The sequence below is a fragment of the Lactuca sativa genome, chromosome 8 (assembly GCF_002870075.4).
Source record: "Lactuca sativa cultivar Salinas chromosome 8, Lsat_Salinas_v11, whole genome shotgun sequence".
NCBI classification, from domain to species: domain Eukaryota; kingdom Viridiplantae; phylum Streptophyta; class Magnoliopsida; order Asterales; family Asteraceae; genus Lactuca; species Lactuca sativa.
The window spans coordinates 298,868,252-298,894,294 of NC_056630.2; the positions used below are offsets into that span (position 1 = coordinate 298,868,252).

Here is a 26,043-nt window from a genome sequence, read left to right on the forward strand (position 1 = left end):
GGATTCTACTAGTCTTAAAATGCTAGATTACACACTTATTTAATGTTAACATGTGAGAGAGATGTAAAATTAACGGCTAGAGCGAGCTGGAAATTTTGAAACTAGACGCGATTGCGAAATTGGAACTTGTGTGGAAGATAGTAGAAGGGCCCCTACGATTTGAAACATCGGTGCCGGTTTCGGGTCGGGGCAAGGTTGAGAAATTTTCGGCAAGCTGAGTGTTTCGTCTTCCTAGAAATATCTAGGCTGAATTATTTCTAAATATTTTCCTCCTTCTACGGATACCGATGGCTCCGCCTGCTCGCCTTAATCAGCTCCAAATGGAGCAAGTTAGGAATATTGTCGCTGAGGAATTCAATAACGCTTTCAATGAATTAATCCCGGGCGTGACCAATGACATAATTAACCAGGTCAAAGCTCTTCTGGATGAGCGCCTCGCAACTATTCCCGGGGGAGCGTTATCGGCTCCGCCCGTTCGGGATTCGGCATACTACTTCGAGAAGTTCAACAAGTGTAGCCCTCCTCTTTGGAATGGTGAATCCGACCCAGTTGCTGCTAAGCATTGGGTGTCAGATGTTGAGGGCGCCTTCATGACTGTTGGGTGTCCGGACCAGTACAAAGTTGTGATCGCCATGAATCAGCTGCGAAAAAGGGGAAAGACATGGTGGAACACCATCACCGCTCTATTAAATGAGGAAGAAGTGAGGGCCATGTCTTGGGCCCAATTTGTGGAGAGGTTCGAGGCACAATATGTGCCCAAGGTGGAGTAGCAGCGGATGCAGCAAGAGTTCATGGCCTTACAGCAAACTACCGAGTCTGTTAGCGACTTGAACGCCAAGTTCTTGGAGATGCTATCTTTTTGTCCCTCATTTGCTGGGAACGAGGCCTGGTTGGTCAGCCAATACACTACCATTCTACGTACCGAGATTCGAGAATTCGTTAGCATGCAGGAGTTCCCGACTTTATCCGCGATCATGGATGCAGCGAGGAGGAGGGAAATCGAGTTGCAGACCCAGACCAAGAGGAAGGCCAGTGACACCTCCTCCAAGACATCCGGAGATGCCCAGAAAAAGCAAAAGCAGGGTGGTAAGTCAAGGTATGAGTACAGGCCGTCTTCAAGTCAGGGCGAGAAAAATCCGTTGATATGCTACAACTGTAAAAAGCCAGGGCATCATTGGAAGAATTGTAGGGCTCCCCCTGTGAGTGCAGGTCCTCAGATTACTTCTGCTGCTCCCGTCTACTATCACTGCAACGAGACGGGACACAAGAAGCCCGAATGTCCAAAGTTGAAGGCTGGTAAAGGAAGCGGGGGTACAAATCCTGCAATTGCATCGTCTTCTAAGGGACCCACTATGGTGACACGAGGTCGTGCTCACCAGATGACTGCGGATGAGCCGGTGATTACCGCGACAGTGGCAGGTAAATTTCTTTTTTTTTTTCTCTCCTGCCATTATTTAATAAATGGTAATTAGAATTGTTTACATGATTGTATGTGGTAAATCAGGCACTTATTTGCTAGATTCCGAGCCTGCTGTTGTTATGTTTGATAGCGGTGCTACCCATTCTTTTGTATCTCGCACGTTTATTAATCGTCTGGGGTGTAGTATCGGAAAATTAGCACGCCCAATGGTTGTCGAAGTTGCCGACAACCGCACTATTTATGTCACCGATGTCTATCGGGGTTGCACTCTCGAGTTTTCTGGAGTTGAATTCCCTATTGATCTTATCCCTATTGCGATGCGAGAGCTCTGCGTTATCGTAGGCATGGATTGGCTTGATGCGTTTGATGCGGAGATCCACTGTCGTAAGAAGCAAGTTCGTGTTCGAAACCCTAGAGGTGGAGAACTTATTATTCAGGGGGACATTCCCCGCCTGGCTATGGCTTCTTGCTCTTCTGCTATAGCACTAGACGACGTTCCTATCGTTTCCGACTTCAGCGATGTCTTTCCGGAGGAACTCCCTGGCTTGCCACCTGTTCGGCAAGTGGAGTTTCGCATTGATTTGGTGCCAGGTGCGACTCCGGTAGCGAAATCTCCTTACCGCTTGGCACCACCTGAAATGAAAGAGCTCCAAGATCAACTTCAAGATCTAAATGATAAAGGGTTTATACGGCCAAGCTGCTCGCCTTGGGGTGCTCTTATTCTCTTTGTGAAGAAGAATGATGGATCCCAGCGAATGTATATTGATTATAGGGAGCTAAACAAGCGCACGATAAAGAATAGGTACCCGTTGCCACATATTGACGATCTTTTCGATCAGCTTCAGGGAGCATCTTGGTTTTCCAAGATTGATTTACGTTCCGGTTACCATCAGATGCGTGTTCGTGAAGAAGACATTGAGAAAACAGCATTTCATACTCAATATGGGCACTTTGAATTCGTGGTGATGGCTTTTGGGCTCACCAATGCACCCGCAGCGTTCATGGATCTCATGAACCGGGTGTGTAGCCTGATGCTTGACCGTTCGGTCATAGTGTTCATAGATGATATCTTAGTCTATTCTAAGAGCAAAGAGGAGCATCAGCAACACCTTCGGGAGATTCTGGAAACTCTGGCAAGAGAAAGGCTTTATGCTAAATTTTCAAAATGTGAATTTTGGTTGGAAGAAGTTCAGTTCTTGGGGCATGTGGTAAACAAACAAGGTATCAAGGTCGATCAAGCCAAGGTTGATGTGGTTAACCAACGGAAGATTCCGAAAACACCTTCTGAAATTCGCAGTTTCTTGGGTTTAGCCGGTTATTACCGGAGGTTCATTGAAAATTTCTCTAAAATCGCCTTACCACTCACCCGATTGACCAAGAAATCAATGAAATTCGTTTGGGGCCCGGAGCAGCAACTGGCGTTTGATGAGTTAAGGAAGCGATTGTGTGAAGCTCCGATTTTGGCCTTACCTGATGGGGTTGAGGATATGGTGGTTTACTGTGATGCATCGCTTCAAGGTCTTGGTGCCGTGTTAATGCAACGAGATAGGGTGATAGCCTATGCCTCCCGACAGCTGAAACCCCATGAACGAAACTACCCCACTCATGATTTGGAGCTTGGGGCTGTTGTTTTCGCTCTTAAGATTTGGAGACACTATCTCTATGGAGTGAAGTTTATCATATACACTGACCATAAGAGTCTAAAATATTTGTTCGAGCAGCGGGATTTGAATATGAGGCAGATCCGATGGTTAGATGTGGTAAAAGATTATGATTGTGAAATTCACTACCACCCCGGTAAAGCTAATGTGGTAGCTGATGCTCTTAGTCGTAAACAATCTGCCGAACCAATTCGAGCTAAGTGTCTCTGGATCACGATGGTGTCGTCTTTGTTAGATCTAATCCGGGACGCCCAAAAGACGGCAATACTGGAGGAAAACATCAGGCGTGAGAAGATTCGGAAAGAGTTGCCTAAGATGGAACGAGACGGGCGTGGTTTGCTGACTCGCTACGGTAGGATTTGGGTTCCATATACCGGGGGAAATCGGAAAACCCTAATGGATGAGTCTCATAAGTCAAAATTTTCTATCCATCCTCGTGCTACTAAAATGTATCGGGACCTTCATGAGGCTTACTGGTGGCATGGAATGAAGAATGATGTGGCTCGATTTCTGGAAGAATGTATAACCTGTCGAAAGGTCAAGGCGAAACACCAGAAACCGCATGGGAAGTTGCAACCATTGGAGATTCCTGAATGGAAATGGGAGCACCTAACCATGGACTTCATTACAAAACTTCCTAGAACTGCCCGAGGATCAGATACGATATGGGTGATTGTTGATCGTTTGACTAAGAGTGCTCATTTTCTGGCTATAAAGGAGAGCTCATCGGCGGAGAAATTAGCCGATATCTTTGTTCGGGAGATTGTCTCATTACATGGGGTGCCCGTTTCTATCATCTCCGATCGAGACACCCGATTTACCTCTCGGTTCTGGAGGAAGTTTCAAGAGGAATTGGGCACACGATTACATTTTAGTACCGCATTCCATCCGCAGACAGACGGGCAGAGTGAGCGGACGATTCATACCTTGGAGGACATGCTTAGGGCGTGTGCGATTGATTTTGGGGGTAGTTGGGATGACCATCTACATCTAGCTGAGTTTTCTTATAACAACAGCTATCACTCGAGCATTAAAATGCCTCCGTATGAAGCCTTGTACGGGAGGAAGTGCAGGACGCCCGTTTGTTGGGGCGAGGTTGGGCAGAGGGTACTTGGGAGTACTGATATCGTGCTACAGACTACGGAGAAAATCCAAGTGATTCAGGATCATTTGGTCACAGCGAGCAGTCGTCAGAAAAGTTATGCTGACAAAAGACGCTCCAATCTTGAGTTCCAGGTGGGAGATTATGTGTTGCTTAAAGTCACCCCCTGGAAAGGTGTGATTCGATTTCGGAAGCGGGGAAAGCTCGGACCCCGATTCATTGGACCCTACAAGGTCATAGCTCGTGTGGGGAAGGTGGCTTACCGTTTAGAGCTTCCTGACGAGCTTAGTCTAATTCATAATACGTTCCATGTGTCTCAGTTATGAAAATGCGTTGTTGATGAGACCGCTGTGATACCACTGGATGACATACAAATTGACGAGCGTCTCAATTATGTTGGGAAACCAATCGCTATTTTAGAACGAAAGACGAAAGCTCTCCGCAACAAGACTATAAACCTGGTTAAGGTGCAATGGCAACATAAGAAGGGTTCGGAATGGACTTGGGAAGCGGAATGCGAGATGCAGACTCATTATCCGGATCTGTTTCTAGGTGTTGACTTCGAGGACGAAGTCCGTTCTTAGTGGGGGAGAGTTGTAACGCCCCGGGTTTTCTCGGTACGTTTGGTTATTTTAATTTAATTATCCTTGTAACCTTGGGTTAATTTATTTAACCAATGTCTGATTTCTTATGTTATTGGACTCTTTTGATCATCTTGTAAACTCCTTTTTGAAGTCCATGGGCTATGGGCCTATTTGCAATGTCCATCTAGTTAATAGTACTTAATGTGTAAATTGAATCATTTGGAACACACACAAGGAAAACACTCTAAACCCTCCCTCTCTCTCAAAAATCGTCCCTCTCTCTCTCTTTGGGATCAAGAGCAGCCAAGGGGCTGTTTGGTGCTTAATTCTTGTTCATTTCCAGCCTTGATTCGTATTGGTATGAACCTCCTTATCCTTTCTTACAACTTGATTCATAACCTTGTTCTAGTTTTATGATTTCATCTTCACCTCTTCTCCTTCTTATTTTATTTGTAATTGTATGTTATACATCATCTCAAGATCCTATCTTCACCCCATATATGGTGGATGATGGATCTAGGGGATTACATGTGGCAAAAGATCATGGAAACCCTAAAAGGGAGAATGATGATTTTATGTGCTTATGTTTATTTTCATGTTGATTTGATTATTATTACATCCTTGAGGCTAAATGAAATCCTAATGATCCCTAACCCTTTTTAGTACCACCATTATCATGGGGACTGAATTGGGATGATGAACACATCTTAAAATGTGTTTCAAAAGGAGAAGGATGGATAAGCCAAAAAGGAATCACGGGTGGCTACGATTCTGTTTTCCATCAGATCTGTAGTCATTTTGTAAAAATCATATCTGGAGCTCTAGAACTCAAACGGACCCCAAACCAGTTCCAAAAGTTCACAAATTGAGTTGGCTAACTTTCTTAAGAAGGCCAACCTCACTGATAAGGGCTTTATCTATGTGAAAGAATGGAATCTTTGCTGTTAGGTCTGATCCGGGTCTGTTATGATATGTCATTTTGTTTTCATCATTTCTAAGGCTTGGAAAAGGATCCAGAGTGATTCCTAGTTTCTATATGTTCCTTATATTATGAATTTAAGATCTGGAGAATATGGGGTGTTATTTCCAATTATAAATTGGTTAGAATGGATCCACACTCCAGGTCAGTGGGTAGTCACCAGCTTTTGCTAGTGCTGTGATTATCCACAATGTGAATTTTATATCTGGAGTTTGAGAGATGCTTTTCATTCAATTCCAACTATGAGACTTTCACTTGTATGTCCTTTACTTCTCTTAATTTTCTTTTGGACGAATTCTCTAGAGATTATCGATATAGCGATTGATCAAGAGTACAATATCTTTGCAGTAATCGTTCTTGTAATCTTCCAATCCTTTACAGTTGATGTTCTTAATCGAGCTCTTCTAAGGATTTTATTTAATCAATCGTGTCGAATGATTAAATAAAATCCTTAGAAGAGCTCGATTAAGAACATCAAGTGTAAAGGATTGGAAGATTACAAGAACGATTACTGCAAAGATATTGTACTCTTGATCAATCGCTATATCGATAATCTCTAGAATCTTAACCTAATATGCATGCAAGCATTTAACTTATATACAATACATAAAAGGCTCTCGGTTGGACAGGCCCAAACTGGAGAATAAAAGGCTAATCTAATGAGCCCAAAAGACGCAACATCTAATAGAACTTCAGCCCAACAATCTCCCCCTTTGCGTCAATTTGGAGCGAGACCTTCACTTCCTACTTGGGCCGGCGGCTGAAGCTGGTACCTTCTTCTTCACGGTACTAAACAGACACTTATATGGAAAGGATGGTCTGTCTAAACCGGATGTACCAATTGATCATATCATTGAAGTACTTGATATCATCAGCCGAATTGTCTTTACACTGTTTGATGATGAATAAGATGTGCTCCAAGCAAGTTGTAGTGTAAAGATGTTTGTCAGCTAAAGCGAAGAGACATTTCTGTCCTTCGGCTCTAGTGAACATCACAGAGTTTCGCCTCGAATCTATCTTGCCCATTTGCATTTGATTCAGATCACTGGCCGACCCCACAGGCTTGACTTTCGGTTTCTTCTTAAAAACTGTGGCAACCTCCTGATCCATTAGGGCCACCTCCATGATATAGCATGCCAGCATCCTTTTGACATGGTCTAAGATGGGACCATATTCGGCTTCGTTTGTCAGCAGGATATTGTACAAGACTATCCAATCATGAGGGTTCAGATTGGGCAGATCCGCCAGAGAGATCATGTGAGCAGTTCTTGCAGATCCTCGGATAAGCTTGAACTTGACGTTTGTGAATCTCCCCACGGCAAAAGGCTTCATCACCCGAACATTGACAATCTTCTAGGCGCTCCATGTAAGGTATTGAGGGCGAGCGGCCTCCAGGTAGAAGTCAACGAGCTCCCTGTCAAGCTCATCGTTCGGATGCGGGACTTCAAAGATGTTGGAGAAGGCGTGGAAGATGAACGCCTTTCGAGTCATAGGCATATCGAACTGCAAATCGATGGTGTTGTTGCAGTCGAACGATATCACCGGCTCGAGCCATAGTATGCTTGGAGTCTCTATGGCCTCTTTTATCAAACGATCCCTGGTTCAGGCAGGGAAGAGCAACTTTCGGCTCTCAAGGAGATCGTAGGCTTCTTTTTGCTTTCGTTCGGCTTCCTCAGCCTCACGCGCCACACGACTGGCATCACCTTCAGCATTGCGACTGTTCTTTCTTTTTAACATGTCCGCAATAGTCTCCTTGTCTTCATCTTCATCTTCATCTCCATCCTCTGCTATGTGTTTTCCCTTGTTCTTCACACCCGAACCCGAGGCATGACCAGTTGGGGGTGGTTCGGTTGTGTGAGTAGCTTTGGAGGACGGAGGTGGTTTCGATCCTTTCTTCTCATCTCCCCCTTGTTTCGGAATAGACACGAAACTCGGAAGGCCTTCAATTTTGCTTAAGAGGTCCATGGCCGGGGAGAGCTTTTCAGCGAGGGTGCGCCTCACCGAATGATTAAGGATGGGGTCGTGTGCTTCCAGGATGTTAGATAGAGCTGCGTGGACATCCGAAACACACGTCTTTATGACTTCCCTCTCGGATCGAAGAGCTTCCAATTGTTCTTGAGAGTTGGAAAGCTGCGTGCTCTTGACCTTTAGGCAGTTGTTTTACTCGCCAGAACGTCCATCAGAGAGTTCTCTGCCGCAAGATCCTCTTGTAGTTTTGCCAGACGGGCATCGATGGAGGCACGGAGTGCCGAGTTGTCGTCGCTGATATTTTGTCGGAGGGTAGCGAACGAAGTCAACTCCGTCGAGACGAACTTGGCCAATTGCTGAACAATCGGTTCCAGAGTTGTCTTTGTGGCATTTGCGCTTTCTTGCAGAGACTTTAGCAGGGCAGAAGCGTCGGAGAATAGTTTATCGACTTTTTCGGTCGCAGCCACACAGGCTCGGGTGGAGGCGTCTATCGCAGCAGTTGCTGAGTCCACTGAGTCATGCTGAGCCCTGGAGAAGGCGTCAACGATCTTCTGAAGGGCAGCTTCAGATAAGGATGACTGCTGGTTGGAAGAGGAGGCGAGAAGTTGATCAACCTTCTCGTTAAGCTCGCGGAGATGCTACTTTGTCACTGGAGCATCATCCTCCTCATCACTCTGAACTTGAAACGGACTATAGTAGACCGAATCAAAGTTCATGTGATCACCACCAAGGTATTGATCATCGCCATCGGAGGCGTCTTCTGGAGATTGAGGTGGTGGTGAAGCTAGGGGTGTTGTGGGTTTGGTTGGTTCAGGTTGAGTGGGTGGGGGGTTAGTTTCGGGTGGTGGTGTTGTATGGGTTTCGGTTTGTGGAGGTTCGGTTACGGGAGGGGTTTCGGTTACAGGTGGTGTTTCGGTTGATGTGGTGAATATGGGTGGGGGTATAGGGAATGAGGTTGGTGGTATAGTAGGGTTTATGGTGGGAATGGAAATAGGTATTGTGGGTGGAGGGGAAGGAACTGGGGATTGGTGAAGTTCCATCTCCGGGGTTGGGGACCGAGGGGGTGTGTTGCCTCGTTGTGGAGATTCGTCTCCCTGTGAGCCCTCAGAGTCCGAACTCCCACCTTCGGATTCACTTGAAGAGGAGGGTATGAGGAACTTTCGTTTCGGTTGGGTCTTCCTCCTTTTCGGTTGTGGGGATGAAGCAGGTTTCTGTTGTTTACGCTTCTTTGGAGAAGGTCCCTTTGGAGCTTTGGACACTTGCTTTCCCTTGTCACCCTTTTTGCCCCTGGCCACCGGTTTGTCGGCATCATGAATTGATCGCAGCATGTCCGGTGTCAGTTCCCTCGGACCAGTTTGGCGAAACTCCTTGATCGTTCTGATCAATCTGCTATGTGCTGGCACATCAGCATACATCGACTCCGGGATAGAGCCAATGAAGGAGAATTTCGATGCATCGGATACGATGATCTTCTTGGTATGAAAGGTACCAATAGAAGACATCGGTGCACCGTCGGCTGTGGGAACGTTAAACTTGTCCATAGCCCATCTGGTGATCAAGATCCAGAACCGGGCCAGCGATACCTCGGAGTGTCGGGAAGAGGAAGAGAGGCTCTGAATCAGTTGTTGCCAAAGGACAAATCCATAGTCCAGATTGATCTTGTTGTACACCCCATACATAATTGACAGGAAAAGACGACTGGCCCCGTCCGATCCTGAGCTCCTTTCTGACAGTCCCTTGAAGAGAACTGTAAATAACCCATTCCACTAGGGCGGTAGGCAGGACTTCTTGAACCTTGCGACGGAGGTAAGAACTTCCGTGTAGCCCATGTTGTAGAACATGTTGTAGAGCATACCAACCGGAATCGTCTCCGGGTGAACACGCGATGGGTCAGTAGCAAACCCAAGTATGGTGCAGAAGCGGGGACGAGAAATCGACGTCTTGTGTTCCGCCACTTCGAAAAATACCCTGTCGACGGCCTTGTCGTAGTAAGCCGTTGCGTAGACCTGAGATAAGGCCACCATTGGCACCGTTTCAATCCGTGACAGTGCAGGAGCAAGCTGGGAGTATTTGAGACACTCGATGACCGGCGACATATAGGAATCATACGCCAGTGGGTTAAGATCAATCACGAGGCATTGCTGAGGACGGATTGGAAGAATCTGAGAAGTAGCATGGACGGAAGAGGATTCAGCCATTGTTGCAGGTTTGGAGAAGTAGATAACCGGGAGAGAGTTTGGAAGTATTTTTGCTTTGGAAATTATGGGGCAGTAAAGAGGTAAAAGGTGGTGTTGATGGGTTTTTATAGTAGATGATAGGAGAGAGAAAAATCGTTTCAAATCTCTTATGGAAATACGAAACGGGTTTTTTGGAGTGACTGATTGGTGACAGTTGGGATGTGCGATGATCACATAGGAGAGAGAGTGTCAGATTCCTAGGATCACGCCGCCTAGTAAGCGCCGGTTCAGAGAAAGAAATCGTTTCCATTTCCACACGCGCCTGTAACTTCAGAGATATGACGCTTCGACATTGTACACGCGTCCTCAAGTGTCAGAAAAAGCGCGGCCGTTTCAAATTCACGCGCCCTCCTTTTTACCGTCGTTTGAATTTCTATCCTTTTAACTCCCGCCGAGTCAGCAACTTTTTGTCTTATCCCCTTTTAAACGGCTGTTTCCAATTAATGATCCACGTGGCTAATTTTTTACCACAACTTCATTTGTAACCATCCAGTAAATATCCAGCCTGTAAAATAATTAGTAACGGAATTTTTGAAAATCTAGGATTTTCGTGCAAAGAGTGTAAAAGAAAAAGAAATAATGCAACTCTTTTTAGGATAATCTGTGATGTCCATAAGGACACGAAACTGATGATCCCGGGCACGAATCTCCTCCTTCAAGGTCAAGAAAGACCTCAAAGTGTTAATGTGGAATCCCGTTGAATTACGATCAAACATTTATTAAGAAATGTTGAAAGGCTTCTTTTAATAAGGCAAATTAAGGGTGGTTTCGCTTTGATTCAACAGTTCAATTCTTGATATAAGAACGAACGTGAACAAAGTACTTGTGAGACCAGTGTAGTCTGTTGAACAAGTAGGGTTGAGTTGATTTTGTAGTGGCTTGGATTAATATGAAATCTCAGATAAAAATTTAAAACTGGATCCCTTGGGAAGAAATGTCATGGTGTGTGACAATTTCATTGGAACCACGCAAAAAGAAAAGAAATTGAGATTTCATGAAGGTACATTCGTCAATTCATTGGTGAAAACTTGATCAAGTTAATTGGTCACCGTCAATTCGTTGGTGTTGAATTTTGGGTTTCACTCAGCTCGTAGTGACACAAAGCTAAGATCATAAACACAGATGTTGTGTAACCATAAACCTCAGTGGTAGTTTCTGAGAGTCTCAAGGGTTACAGTGATGAAACGAATGTTATGGAGAAGTGTAATGGGGATGGTGAAAGAAGACATAGTACCTCTACTGTGAACAAAAGGACCAAGCAGGAGACTCTGAACTCATGTGAGAAAAGAGTGAGGTAGCTCACGATTAGAATAAATGAGTTAGCCTTATTGGGAAGACAAGGTTTGTGTATACCAGGTCATGAAGGCTATTATTCAAAATCTTATGAGGCTTGGGACACATACAGCAGCATGCTTCTAGGGACACTTAAGTAAGGCATCGAATATATTCCCATAAACAAATGAGCACACAATAAAAACATTTTTGGATTTTTGATATTATTAGAAAAAAAAATTGAAAAACCGAACCCGAACGTTCGTTTGGTTTCGGTTGGAAAAAGTTGAAAAACCGAACCCGAACCTTCGGTTGGTTTCGGTTCAGGAAAATTTTGAAAAACCGAACCTGAACCTTCGGTTGGTTTCGGTTCTTGAAAATTTTGAAAAACCGAACCCGAACCTTCTGGAGGTTTCGGTTTTGGAAATTTTTTAAGAAACCAAGGAGTTTAGATATGCAATATAAAAAAGCTTTTTACATAAAGAAAAACAAATTTTGCACAAGAAATATACAACACATAAAAACTACCTTTGAAGTAATGAACGAGTGAAATGGTTGAACCGAACCCGAACGTTCGGTTGGATTCGCTTCTTACGTTTGAGATTGAGAGGTAGTGTGAGGTACTGACTCTGATTCCATCATTCCTAGCCCTTGCAATATTTTATTGAACGATGCTTCTGGAAGAGCTTTGGTAAAGACGTCAGCCAGTTGATCAGTGGTTCTTACGAAGTGAACTTCGACATTTCCATCTTCCACATGATCTTTGATGAAGTGATACCTCAATGCTATGTGTTTGGTTTTAGAGTGTTGCACTGGGTTATGACAGATCCTAATTGCACTTTCAGAGTCACAATATAGTGGGATCTTCTTCATATTGAGTCCATAGTCTCGAAGTTGACTCTGGATCCAAATCACTTGTGATGTGCAGGATGCAGCGGCAATGTATTCCGCTTCAGCAGTAGACAGCGACACACATGTTTGTTTCTTGGATTGCCAGCTGACCAACTTCCCATCAAGAAATTGACAGCCACCAGTTGTGCTTTTGCGGTCGAGTCCACATCCTCCAAGGTCAGCATCAGAATAGGCTTGAACGAAGAAGCCTGAATTGGATGGATACCATAGACCTAAGGAGGCGGTTCGCTTGAGATAGCGTAGGATGTTCTTCACTGCCAGCATGTGAGGTTCGTGTGGGTTAGCCTGAAATCGAGCACAATAACACACAGAAAACATGATATCAGGCCTGCTAGCAGTTAGATACATCAGTGAGCCTATCATTTGACGATAGAGTGTGATGTCGACAGCCGGTTTATCTAGTGAAGGGGTAAGTTTGGTGCCGAATGCCATTGGGACTTTGACTTTTGAGTATCCCATCATGCCAAACTTTGCTAGGAGAGTCTTCGTGTAAGCTTCCTGATTGATAAAGATGCCTTCGGGTCCCTGTCTTATATTTAAACCAAGGAAAAAATTAATAGGACCCATTGAGCTCATTTCAAACTTAGTCTCCATCAACTTTCTGAATTCAGCTGTTAAGCTGGGATTCGTAGAGCCAAAGATGATGTCACCGACATAAATTTGAACTAACATAAGGTGGTTACCTTCCTTTTTGCGAAAGAAGGTTGGGTCAACCGAACCTTGTTTGAATTTGGACATCTTTAAAAATTTTGTAAGCGTTTCATACCAGGCTCTCGGAGCTTGTTTGAGGCCGTACACAGCTTTATCCAGAATATAGCAATGATTTGGATACTTTTCGTTCACGAACCCAGGAGGTTGCTCCACATACACAGTTTCTTCAAGTTCTCCATTGAGAAATGCACACTTGACGTCCATTTGGAAAACCTCAAAGTTTTTGTGAGCAGCATAGGCCAGAAATATTCTAACCGATTCTAGCCTAGCTACTGGAGCGAACGTCTCTTCGTAATCTATCCCTTCCTCCTGACAGTATCCCTTGACAACCAGACGAGCCTTGTTCCTTATGACATTACCTTCCTTGTCCATTTTGTTTCTAAAGACCCATTTGAGACCAACAACTGAAGCATCCGGAGGAGTTGGAATGAGGCGCCAGACTTTGTTCCTTTCGAACTCGTTCAGTTCGTCTTGCATTGCTTGAACCCAATCAGAGTGATCGAGGGCAGTGTTCACTGTCTTCGGTTCAACTTTCGATACAAATGAGTTAAACATACAAAACTCAACCTTTGAGAATAAGGATGTCTGTTTTGCCTTCAGTTGAGATCGGGTCAGAACCTTTTCAGATACATCACCAACCACTTGAGAGATAGGATGATCTCTGGTCCATTTTGTAAGAGGAGGGTAATTCGGATCGAAGGTTGGATCTAGTTCAGCGTTGATCAACTCTTCTGGCTCAGATTGACTATCAAAATCAAGCATCATATCATCATGCTCCCCCTCAATTGAGGAGTCTTGAGAAACATGAGGTTCAGGGGTTTGTTGCGGTGCTGGACTTTCAGGCATTGAAGCACCTTCGTTTGGAGGGGCACCTTCGGTTGGAGAGGTACCTTCGGTTGGTGAAGGACCTTCGGGTGAAGTGGTAGAGCTTTGCTCCCCCTCGACATGAGAACTTGGCTCCCCCTAGACTGAAGCATTGATGGTTGGAGAGTCATCAGTGGGCGATTCTCCTTCATGCATTCTTCTTGCAGCATCTTCGACAATCTGCTTCATATGATCTATTTTGTTGTCAGCTGCACCTGCTTTGGAGAGAGAAGCTTTTTCCGGTTCGTCAAATAGTTCCAGAAATTTCTCGTACAAATTGGCGATTGAGACTGTGACTTGGCCAGTTTGAGGAAATATTTCCCCGGCAGTGTCATCTATGGCCTGTAGCTTCTTGACGTAGTTATCGTCGAAGGTCACATAGTATGTCTCTTCAATCCTTCTTGAACGTTTGTTTAGGACCCTGTACGCCTTAGATGTGAGTGAGTAACCCAGAAAGATTCCCTCGTCGGCTTTGACATCAAACTTGTTGCGGTGTTCTTTAGAGTTAAAGATGAAACACCTTGAGCCAAACACATGGAAAAATTTCACGTTGGGCTTCCTGTTGTTTAATATCTCATATGGTGTGAGCGTGAATCGCTTGTTGAGATAGGACCTGTTTTGTGTATAACAAGCAGCAGAAATAGCGTCAGCCCAAAAATAAAGAGGTAAGGAAGCGAAACTTAACATAGTTCGGGCAGCTTCACACAGAGATCGGTTTCGTCTTTCGACTATCCCGTTCTGCTGTGGTGTGTAGGGAGCTGAGAAATTATGGCTAATTCCCTTTTCTGCAAGAAACTCTTCAAACTCCCTGTTCTTGAATTCGAGACCATTGTCGCTCCTGATGTTGCGAACGACCTTCTTGAGCTGGACTTCAATTTGCTTGATAAACACTTTCAGCTTTTGAGTCGCTTCAGATTTGAGCTTTAGAAAGAACACCCATGTAAATCGAGAGAAGTCATCAACGATAACAAGAATGTACTTGCTACCAGTGATGCTTTCAATAGATGAAGGACCACACAAATCGATATGAAGCAAATCGAGTGGTTCAACAACTTTTGTGTTAATTACGGATGGGTGACTTTGACGACTCTGCTTTCCCATTTCGCATGCAGCACACAAATGCTCTCTGTCAAACTTGAGCAATGGAAGACCCCTAACATGACCTCCAGTGACAAGTCGGTTGATATCTTTGAAATTGAGATAAGAGAGTCTTCGGTGCCACAACCAGCTTTCGTCGGATTGAGCTTTTGATAGCAGACATATGGCTGGGTTTCCTTTGATGGGTTTCATGTTCAGAGGAAACATTTCACCCTTTCGCTCTGACTTCAGAATCACTTTCTTTGTCTTTTTCTCTATGATTTCAGAACCTTCATCATCGAATGAAACTTTGAGACCTGTACCTCCAACAAGCTGAGATACACTGATGAGGTTGTGTTGAAGTCCTTCCACATAGGCCACCTTCCTTATGGTAAAATCACCATTCGTTATCATCCCATATCCCTTTATGGTGCCGAAAGAGTTATTTCCAAACTTAACGTTGCCACCATTTGCAAGAGATCTGTATTCCCTGAGCTCCTCTTTCCTCCCTATCATGTGACACGAGCAGCCACTGTCGATGTACCATTCTTCGTCAAACTGCTCGTCACTTATAACCTGCAAAAATTAAGCAGATTTAGGAACCCAAAGTTTCTTGGGTCCATGTGAGATTTTCATGGGAACGGGAATAGTAAGAGAGATGTCAACTAGATATGTTCTTTTAATTAGAGTTGTTTCATCTTTCTTTTTAATGGTGTAGACTTTTATTTTGTTAAGATTGGGTTTGTTCGCTTTGAACTCAGGTTTGGATTCATTGACCTTTTGCTTTCCCTTCTGTTCAGCTGAAGAATGAGGTTTTTGAGGGCAAGCGGGATTAGTTTTGAAACTAGATGGAGATGAATGAGTGGAAGTAGAAGAACAAGAAGAATTAGAACGAGAGGATTTGGATTTGGATGGAGATGTCTTCCTTGCTGATGACTCTAGGTGACCCTTTTGCTTTTGATCGTTGGTGGGGTTAACCTTTGAGTCTTGTTCCTTTTGTATTTCGGAGTCGAACCTCTGTGTTCGGTTGGAGTTGTTCTTGGAACCGAACCTTCGGTTTCGGTTGAAATCCTTTTCAGAACCGAACCTTGACTTTCGGTTGGTGTTTTCTTGCGAACCGAACCTTAACTTTCGGTTGGTATCTTCTTGCGAACCGAACCTTGGCTTTCGGTTGTTGTTTTCATACTTTAGATTCTTGTCTTTGTGTGAATAGTATGCATTCTGTGATTGCCAGAATTGTTTCCTTTCAGAAAGGTTTTTTCTGTATCTTAGGTTCCTTTCTATCTTTTTATCCGTCATCTGCTTAGGTTGATGATGAACGTTCGCTTTCGTTTTTGATGTCACCTTGGCTGGTTCCTTTTGAACTTCAGGAGTTTTTCTTTGAGCCGAGGGAGCAGAGGGAATATCTGAAGAAGATTCAGTTTGCCCTGAGGAAGTGGAAGGAGTATCTGATGAAGTTTCGCTTCGAGCTGTAGGTGTTGAAGGAATGTCTCCTTTTGCTAAACGATCATCCTCTTGAGGAATTTCTTTCGTACCACTTGTACTTGGTTCACTGAAATTATCAGGCTTGTTCAAGGGTTCAGGTATGTATCTCCCTTTTCTCATCCAAGAGGTTCTTTCAGATAGTCCGACGGTTTTGTTTCCATTATCAATAGGAGCTTCCCAGAAATACTCATCACAGCCATCAGCATTGTCTTCGTTAACAATAGCTGTGAGTTCAGCTGTTTGATGTTCGGTTACTCCAGTCACCTTGTATACTTGATTTGGAGTGGTCTTGACCTTTTGATACACAACAACTTTTTCTACTAATTTCGGGGACTTTTGTTGGGACAATCTAGCGAATTCCACAGAGTTTTCAGAAATAAGATTTTTGTGGTTTTCAGTTTCGCTTTTAACAAATTCTGAGCAGTCAACCGTATCCTCTACAGAAATTTCACTCATGTTTTCGTCCTCGTTAAGCTCAGATGCATTTTCAACATCGATTTTATTTTCTGAGCTTACTTTGGCGTTTAGAGAGTCAAACTTTTGTACGGTTTCGGTTCTCAGTTTAAGTCTGTCATTTTCATCCAAAAGATTTTTGAGCATGACCTTGTGGTCTTTGGATTAAATGAAGGACTCAATTTTGTCCAGTCCAATTTTATAAGATGGGTTGACATCATCAGACGATATCACGCTCTCACAATTGTAAGCTTCGGCATCGATTTCATCCTCCTTAAATTCTAGGAAGGGCAAAATCATACGATGGATCTTTTGGTCTATCTCACAGTCCAAGTGAAGTTGAGTAATATTGGAATATAAACGTTTAGCTATTAAACAAAAAACATTTCATTGTTTTAACAATTTCAAATTGTCTCTCTGCAAATAAATGTCTTCGTCTTTAACTTTAACTAATTCCGAAACTTTTAACTCAATCCACATACGCCGCTCCTCACTCTTCGACGCCACCCTGCTTAATTGATCAGTCAGGTTAGAATTGGTGACTCGAGTTTGAGTTAAGCTACTATCTAAATGAGAAATTCTTGTGTTAACGTTTTTTAGTTCTTTCTCGTAAGAGGATGGTGGTACTTTAGATGAAATAAAAGCAGATTGTACCTTCTTTATCAGTTCATCGAGTTCATTGAACTGCTGGCTGAGTGGTTTGGCCGTAAAGCACATATCCTCCTGCACCTTCGGTCCATTGCTTCCTCCATCGGTGTTGTATCCCCTCATTTGAGACACTTCAGTCACCATGAAGCATTTTCCACCACTGCTTTCCTCCTTAGCCACATATGCCTTTCCATGAGTAGGCTTCCTCACTTCTTCGTCTTCTGAGTCAGTAGACCAAACTTCAGTGCTACCAAACTCATCGTCATTAACCGAACACTGCACAATAAGAGCATTAATAGAAGGGTTAGCGGTAGACTTTTTCTTTCTCAACTCATCCAATCTCTTCTGCAGCACGGCTTCCTCATCCTTTCCATCGTCCTTTTCAGCCATCTTCTTAAGAACACAGTCCTTAGCATAGTGGTTCTTGCCACCACAGTAGAAGCAGCTTACTCTGGAATCGCCATCTGCCTTCGGTTCCTTCTTGGGCTCCTCAGCCTTCGGTTCATTGTTCGCCTTTTCAGAGCTGTAACTCCCCTGCCAGTTTCGGTTTTTGTTGTTGGGGAATCTCTTCTTTATGAACCTCTTAGGATTGGATACCATCATGGCATAATCCTCAGTTGTGAGGTCATATTCTTCCAAGTTGAGCTCTTCATCCTCCATCATGGCTTTACTTTTGGATAGGAGGGCCAACGAACCAAGACTGGAGACAACATTCTTCTCTTGAACCACAATCTTCTCTTGGGACTTTAGAATACCCACCAGTTTCGCCAAAGAATATGATTTAAACTGTTCATGGGCTTTGACTGTGGAAACAACTGCTCGCCATTCAGATCGCAGTCCGTTCAAGAAAGTAACCTTTTGTTCGATGAGCTTCCTTTCAATGTCGTGTTTGATCATCTTGCTGAGAAGATGATTGAAGCGATCAAACGTCTGGGTCACAGTTTCTTCGGCCCCTTGCCTGAATTCACCAAATTCAGATAGAAGCAAGGTTTGGATGGAATGTTCAAGATCTTCGTCTGTGGAATACAGTTCGCGAAGTCTATCCCACACTTCCTTCGCCGTAGTGCATGAGCTGACCAGCCTGAATGTGTCGGACTGAAGGGCGAATCTGATCAACCTTAGCGCCTTAATATTGCACTGAAATTTATCTTTTCATCTTGTGCAATATTAGTCACGTCCTTAAGCAGATCGTTATACTCTTTTTGCGTCTTAATGATTCTGGATGTAGCAGAATGAGAAAACGGTCCATTGATGATGGCTTCCCATATGAGAAAACCATTGTCCTCCGATCCAATTACATAATCTTCGAAATGATGCGCCCATACTTCATAGTCATGGGTGTATAAGATTGGAATCTTTGTTGTCGAACCGATGCTGTTGGAAATATTAATAGGGTTTGATTGCGTCGCGTCCATTATGATCGTAATAACCTATTCAAAGATCAGACTTGTAATAAAGCAGATTAGGGCAAAACAATAAATACTAAGATACGTCAATTAAGATGACGAATCAATAAATATCGATGATTGCGGAAAACCCTAATGGAAATCTTTTTCACAGAAAAGATGTGTATCGATTACACAGCCTCCTGCTCTGATACCAATTGATGGGATTAAAACAACTTTTAATCTATGAAGATCGATTAGATCTTGAATAAGTATATGAATATGAAACAGCAAGAACACAATATTAAAAACAAAGCAGAACGCAATATTAAGAACAAAACAGCTTGAATCAATCATGTCGAATGATTAAATAAAATCCTTAGAAGAGCTCGATTAAGAACATCAACTGTAAAGGATTGGAAGATTACAAGAACGATTACTGCAAAGATATTGTACTCTTGATCAATCGCTATATCGATAATCTCTAGAATCTTAACCTAATATGCATGCAAGCATTTAACTTATATACAATACATAAAAGGCTCTCGGTTGGACAGGCCCAAACCGGAGAATAAAAGGCTAATCTAACGAGCCCAAAAGACGCAACATCTAATAGAACTTCAGCCCAACAAATTCTACTCACAAGTTGGGTAGAATTGGCCAACATCACTTGACTGTATTGTTGGAGACAGAAGTGATACACCATTTTGTAAAATTCATATTTAATTCATCTTTTGGAGTTAGAATGAGTTCTTTATAGTTATGGAATCCTGAGCAATCATAGTTTCCTATAAAATTTAGTTAAAGCTATGTTTCTGTTTTAGATTTTGGAGTAAATCCGTTTTGAACAGCAGGTCTGTTTTAGAGACCTTGCTGTGATTACTCTTTTCTCAACTCATAGCTTCATTACTTCTCGTTTCTAACCTTTAGTCCTTCTTAGGCGAGGTTTTGAAGTTTGCTCAAGCTTGGTAGCATTATTTGATTGTTAGCCATCCTTAATACTCACTCAAGGTGAGTTCTCTCACACCATTGTATTAATGATTGTGTTTGCTAGTTAGCTCGTGTGTGATTATTTGAATTTATTATAAAAGCATGCTTTATAAGTATTGTTTTAATTCGTACATGTGCACTGTATGTAACTAATTATGGATATGGGGACACCACCAAAGGATACGGATTTACCGGTGCGGTGGGTAGGTAAGATCACCAACGTAATACTCTTCGTGAGGTGCGGTGATTAGGGCCAAATGATACGGGATCTTCCCGGTGTGGTTCAAACCTACAAGTCCTTCTCGTAATATAGACATTGATTCGTTCTTTGTCTTTATCATTATAATTGGAAAATGGATTAGGGCTAGTAAATATGAATGTTAGTACAATGTCAGTGTTTGAATTCACTAAGCTTCATGCTTACGTTTTTCCCTTATAACTTTTCAGGTGTTAAGATTAAAGAGGCTAAGGCTTGACATGGAGCATCGGGACATCGCTACTAGTTATTTTGTTGGGACCTTATTATTATTATTACTTCCGCACTTATTTTATATGGTTATTAAGTTGATGGATTATGTTATGACTATTTCAGTTGTTTTAATTTAATTTAAGATGGGTTTTAAAAGTTCAAAATTTTTGCAAAAAAAAAAAAAAAAAAAAAAATTGGGTGTCACAATTAGGTTATATATGTCGTGTTAGCCCTAGTACCTCGGGATGACATTTACATACGTCATGCTAGCCCTACTACCTCGGGATAACACTTACTTTAGTATATTTTCCTATTTACTTTATTTTGTGATATATTCAGATAAACGATGAGTTAGACTAATTACTGTTCGTAGTAGTCGAAAAGAAGGAAAAACTATCATTTTACTTACAAAACATTCGGGTCTTGGTAGAAGACTGCACTATCATAACAAAACATTCGGGTCTTGGTAGAAGACTACATTATCATAATAAAACATTCGGGTCTTGGTAGAAGACTCCATTATCATAAAAAAAACATTCAGGTCTTGGTAGAAGACTACATTGTCATAACAAAACATTCGGGTCTTGGTAGAAGACTACATCTCAAACTACTAGAAAATAAGGGATTTTCTAGGGCTTTTCATACTTACATCAACATTTTCATTTAAAGGTTTACATGACTTTTAAAACAGCTTTTAGTAAGCAAGACAATGACACTTAAATACTTATGAATTCACCAGATTTAAAGCCGATACTCTCTTTCAAAATAACTTGTATTCTCAGGTCATCAGTAGACAGGTACGGTGGCCAGGTTTTGAGAAGACGGAGCAGACAAGTCTCGTCTTTTATTTTGATCGTATATTTTTGGTGTCTTATTACAATGAAAGAACAAACATGTATTAAAACTTTACTTATAATAAAATGGATGATGTTCTTGCTTGTTTACTATTTTACACTGTTGTGATACTGTACATGACATCCTCCACTCCGGAACGTTTCCGCCATTCTTGGTTTAGCGGTGTGACGGATTGGTATCAGAGCATTGTTTATAGTGAATATAGTATGTCAACCCATAAAAGATATACTAACTATAAATATATCGGGATTAAAACACTCTGTCTAAGATTTATACTCTTAAATAATAAAATATTTAAGTAAGTATGCGTGCCTGCATTCATACTAAAATCAGTGTCACAATGAAAAGAACAAAAGTATTACTATTGTTGAATATCACAATTATGCCTGGGGATATATGGTCAGTCTTGGGAATCGCATAGCCTGATCAACTATGCTGGTCCGAGGAGTGATTAGCATATGCTCAAGAATGGTTGTGATATGGCAACAAGTCTAAAAACTTACCAACACAACCATAAAGAAATACCATAAGGGTATTTGGTCTTACTATAATTATATTAGTCAGTTCGTCTATTTAACTATTTCTTATATCCCTTTTCTCATGTAGATTTTAATGGCTGGATTTCACCATGGCAATCCGTACTTCCCGAACCAAGGAAATGTTGGTTGGCTAGAGGCAGAACCAGAAGATGATCACCCAATCCCTTTGGATGATCACCATGCTGAGGGTTTTTCCGATAGTTCTGACTCGGAGCCTGAAGTCAACAACCTACCCCCAGCTGCTCAAAACCAAAACCTGAACCCCCGTCCTGTGTTTCAAGGACCCACACCTCTGTGGGCCACTAACTTGACTAGATGGAGTCAGGAACAAGGTCAGCCCATTCCCTACAATGGGGATCGAAGTTTCTACAACCTCACTGAAGGAGGTTCTGTTGACACGGTCCTACCCATCATGGTTCACAGAATTTCCAGAAACACGATATTGGGTCAAGCAACTATTGACCGGGTCATGGAGATTGAAGCCAACTCTGGCGTTAACACTGTCCACATTCGCCAACTGGAGTCTTCTCATGAAAGGACTTTGGTCCGCAATGCAAATCTGTAGAGGGAACTTGCTGAAACTCAAGCTGAAGTTAGGGAACTTCGAGCTCAGCAAGTGAGAGCTGACAGGCATATGAGGGACATGGAATGTCTACTGTCGGGATCAAGAACTCATGCTAGCAGTTCTCGTCGCCGATAGAATCTCGATGACTCATCTTTTGGATATAACCTAGTTTATGTAAAACTTTGGTCTAATTTCCTGTCTTTATAAATCTTAGACCTATTAGGACTTGATCTAGTCTTAATTCTGTCAAAATTTTCCATCTTGGTTGATGTAAGGCCTACTCCTAGGCCAATTTTCCCGAACTTATTACATCTGTAATTCTAGTATTATTGACAGATATCTGATCATATGGAAATTATTATCCAAATACTATTATCTTCATTTAGTCATACTATTCCTTCTGTTTTGGGCTATGGGGAGTTAGTCCATGAGACACATTCATTAATCATTTATTCTTATCCATGTCGTCATCTTTTAAACGTATAGTTAGAGATGCCGCCACGCAGAAATACAAGGCGTAACGAAACAACGAAGCACCGATACCACCACCTCCACCACCACCTGAACCTCTTCAACCACCGAATCCTTTTGATGCCAATATGTTCCAGGCAACTTTCACAGCAGCAGTTGCAGCTGCTGTGTCAGCAATCAACGCTCCTGCCCCTAGTGGATCAGGAACAGGTGCACCTCCCTCGAACCACGGCGAAAGCCATGGACACCCTCGGGGATGCACCTACAAGGACGTCATGAACGCCAAACCCCACAGCTTCAATGGAACTGGGGATGTTATGGTGTTGACACAACGGATTGAAAAGATGGAATCCGTCTTTGAAATCTGTGCTTGCCAGGAAGGCAACAAGGTCAAGTTTGTAGCTTGTACCTTCTCTGACAGAGCACTAACATGGTGGAACGCCCATGTTAACTATCTGACTTTGGTGGTGGCGTATTCCATCAGCTAGGAAAAGTTAAAGGACATGCTGATGAAAGAGTATTGTCCTCGAGGTGAAGTACAGAAACTCGAGCAGGAATTCTGGGGTCTTCAAATGGTTGGATCCGACATCACGACCTACACAAACAAGTTCTGTGATCTGGCAAACTTATGTCCTGATATGGTTGCTCTTGAGAGCAAAAAGATAGAGAGATACATCTGGGGACTGTTGCCCCAGATCCAGTCAAGTGTGATCGCTTCCAGGTCTATTACCTCCGATAGCGCCAAGGAACTGGCACAATCTCTCATCGATCACTGGAAACCTCATAACCCAACAATCCCTACACCCATACCAAAAAAGTCCAACCCCGACCACAACAGGAAGGGGTGGAATAAGAGGAAAAGAGGGGCTTCTCAAGGATCCTTCAAGAAACAACAACTTGTGGCGATCAATGCTGCCACAGTGACTCCCATTGTCCCTGCGAACCCCTTACCAGCAAAAACTTATGCTGGAACTCTTCCGAAGTGCAACAAATGCAACTTCCACCACCACGGACCTTGCAAGGAGATGCAGTGCTCTAACTGTAACAGGAAGGGGCATACAGCCCGTTACTGCAAGGCTCCAACAACTCAGGCCGCCCAGGTTCCTAACGCCGGTATGGGCCAAGCTTGCTATAGTTGTGGCGAAGTAGGCCACTACAAGAGGAACTGCCCTAAGGCGGGGATGGCTGGAGGAGTAGGAAGAGTGATGGCCCTAGGCCACGAGGAAGTGGTAGCTGATCCTACGATAGTTACTGGTATGTTTCTCCTCGATAACTCATATGCTTGCATACTATTCGATAGTGGAGCAGAGAAAAGTTTCATAAGTCACAAATTTGCACACCTGCTTAAACAATAACCATGTGCATTAGATAGTTCATTCACGATAGAAATGGCTAACGGGAAAACAGAGAGTACTAATTGCATATATGTAGGTTGTACTTTAACTTTAGATGGCCATACTTTCAAGATAGATCTCATGCCAGTCCCAATTAAATGTTTCGACGTTATCATCGGCATGGATTGGCTAAGTCTTCTTCGCACCGACATCATGTGCTTTCAAAAAGTAGTTCGTCTTAACCTTCCTAACAACGAAACCTTAGTTCTCTATGGAGACAAACCTAGTACGAGCCTTCGCATCATTTCGTGCATTCAAGCCCAGAAGTGCTTGCGGAAGGAGTACCATGCATTCCTCGCACACGTCGTTGATACAAGTCAAGAAACAAAAAATATTCAGGACATCTCAGAAGTACGCAACTTTCCCGACATCTTCCCAGAAGAACTTCCCGGTTTACCACCGCAACGCCAAGTCGAGTTCAGAATCGACTTAGTGCCAGGAGCTACCCCAGTAGCCAAATCTCCTTATCGTCTGCCATCGGCCGAGACGCAGGAACTTTCCAGTCAACTTAATGAACTTCTCAAGAAGGGATTCATTCGACCAAGCTTCTCACCATGGGGAGCACCGGTCTTGATCGTCAAGAAGAAAGATGGATCGTTTCGCATGTGCATCGACTATAGAGAACTCGACAAACTTACCATTAAAAATCGTTACCCTTTGCCCCGCATTGACGATTTATATGATCAACTTCAAGGAGCCAACTACTTCTCGAAGATAGATCTACGATCCAGATATCACCAACTACAAGTATTAGAGGAGGATGTTCCCAAGACAGCCTTTCGAAGTCGTTATGGGAACTACGAGTTTGTGGTGATGCCGTTCGGATTAACAAACGCGCCTGCAGTATTCATGGATCTGATGAATATGGTGTGTCGTCCTTACTTGGACCAGTTCATCATCGTCTTCATTGATGACATACTTATCTACTCTCGAAGTAAGGAGGAACATAGCCAAGATCTCCGTAAAATCTTAGAAACATTGCGGTCGGAGAAGCTCTACGCGAAGTTCTCCAAGTGCGAATTTTGGATTCGGCGAGTCGAATTTTTGGGCCATGTTTTTAGCAAAGAGGGAATACACGTGGACCCTTCCAAAATTAAGGTCATCGAGAACTGGTCAGCACCGAAGACACCTACAGAAATTCGCCAATTTCTAGGTCTAGCTGGCTACTATCGCAGGTTCATTCAGAACTTCTCCCGCATAGCAAAACCTCTTACAACCCTGACCCAGAAGGGCGTAGCCTTTGACTGGGAAGAGAAACAAGAAATAGCGTTCCAAACGCTTAAACGAGCCTTGTGCACCGCACCAATACTGTCCCTCTCCGAAGGGATAGAAGACTTCGTGGTCTATTGCGATGCATCAAATCAAGGGCTCGAATGTGTTCTGATGCAGCGAGGTAAAGTCATAGCCTATGCCTGAAGACAGCTGAAGACACATGAGGTTAACTATACCACCCATGATCTTGAATTAGGAGCAGTCGTATTTGCTCTGAAGATCTGGAGACACTACCTGTATGGTACAAAAAGCACGATCTTTACAGACCATAAGAGTCTACAACACATTTTCGACCAGAAGGAGCTCAACATGAGACAACGACGGTGGGTAGAGCTACTCAGTGATTACGAGTGCGAAATTCGTTATCATCCGGGTAAAGCCAATGTAGTAGCCGACGCCCTGAGTCGGAAAGAATATACTGGTCATAGAGTCAAATCTTTGACTCTAACTATCCATTCACACTTGTCCACGCCAATTAAGGAGGGTCAGCTTGATGCTTTGAAACCTGAAAACATGGCTGGTGAATCCCTTAGAGGGATGGATAAGAACTTAGAAGTCAAGGGTGGCGGAGCCTTATACCTCATGGATCGGATCTGGACACCGAAACACGGTGGCTTCAGAGACTTAGTCATGACGGAAGCTCATATCACTCGTTATTCCGTCCACCCGGGTTCAGATAAGATGTATCTGGATCTTAAAAAGTTATACTTGTGGCCTAACATGAAAGCAG

The 26,043-nt window shown here is 43.1% G+C and overlaps 1 protein-coding gene across 1 annotated transcript in view; it reads left to right on the forward strand.

The window, feature by feature from the left end:
• The first annotated feature begins 791 nt into the window (after nucleotides 1-791).
• The window catches only part of LOC128128012 (uncharacterized), a 112,247-nt gene continuing 86,995 nt past the window's right edge, over nucleotides 792-26,043 (forward strand). The window contains exons 1-2 of the mRNA XM_052766769.1: nucleotides 792-1,419; nucleotides 1,505-1,762. Coding sequence (XP_052622729.1) covers nucleotides 792-1,419; nucleotides 1,505-1,762 — 886 coding nt within the window. The remainder of the gene's footprint in view (nucleotides 1,420-1,504; nucleotides 1,763-26,043) is intronic.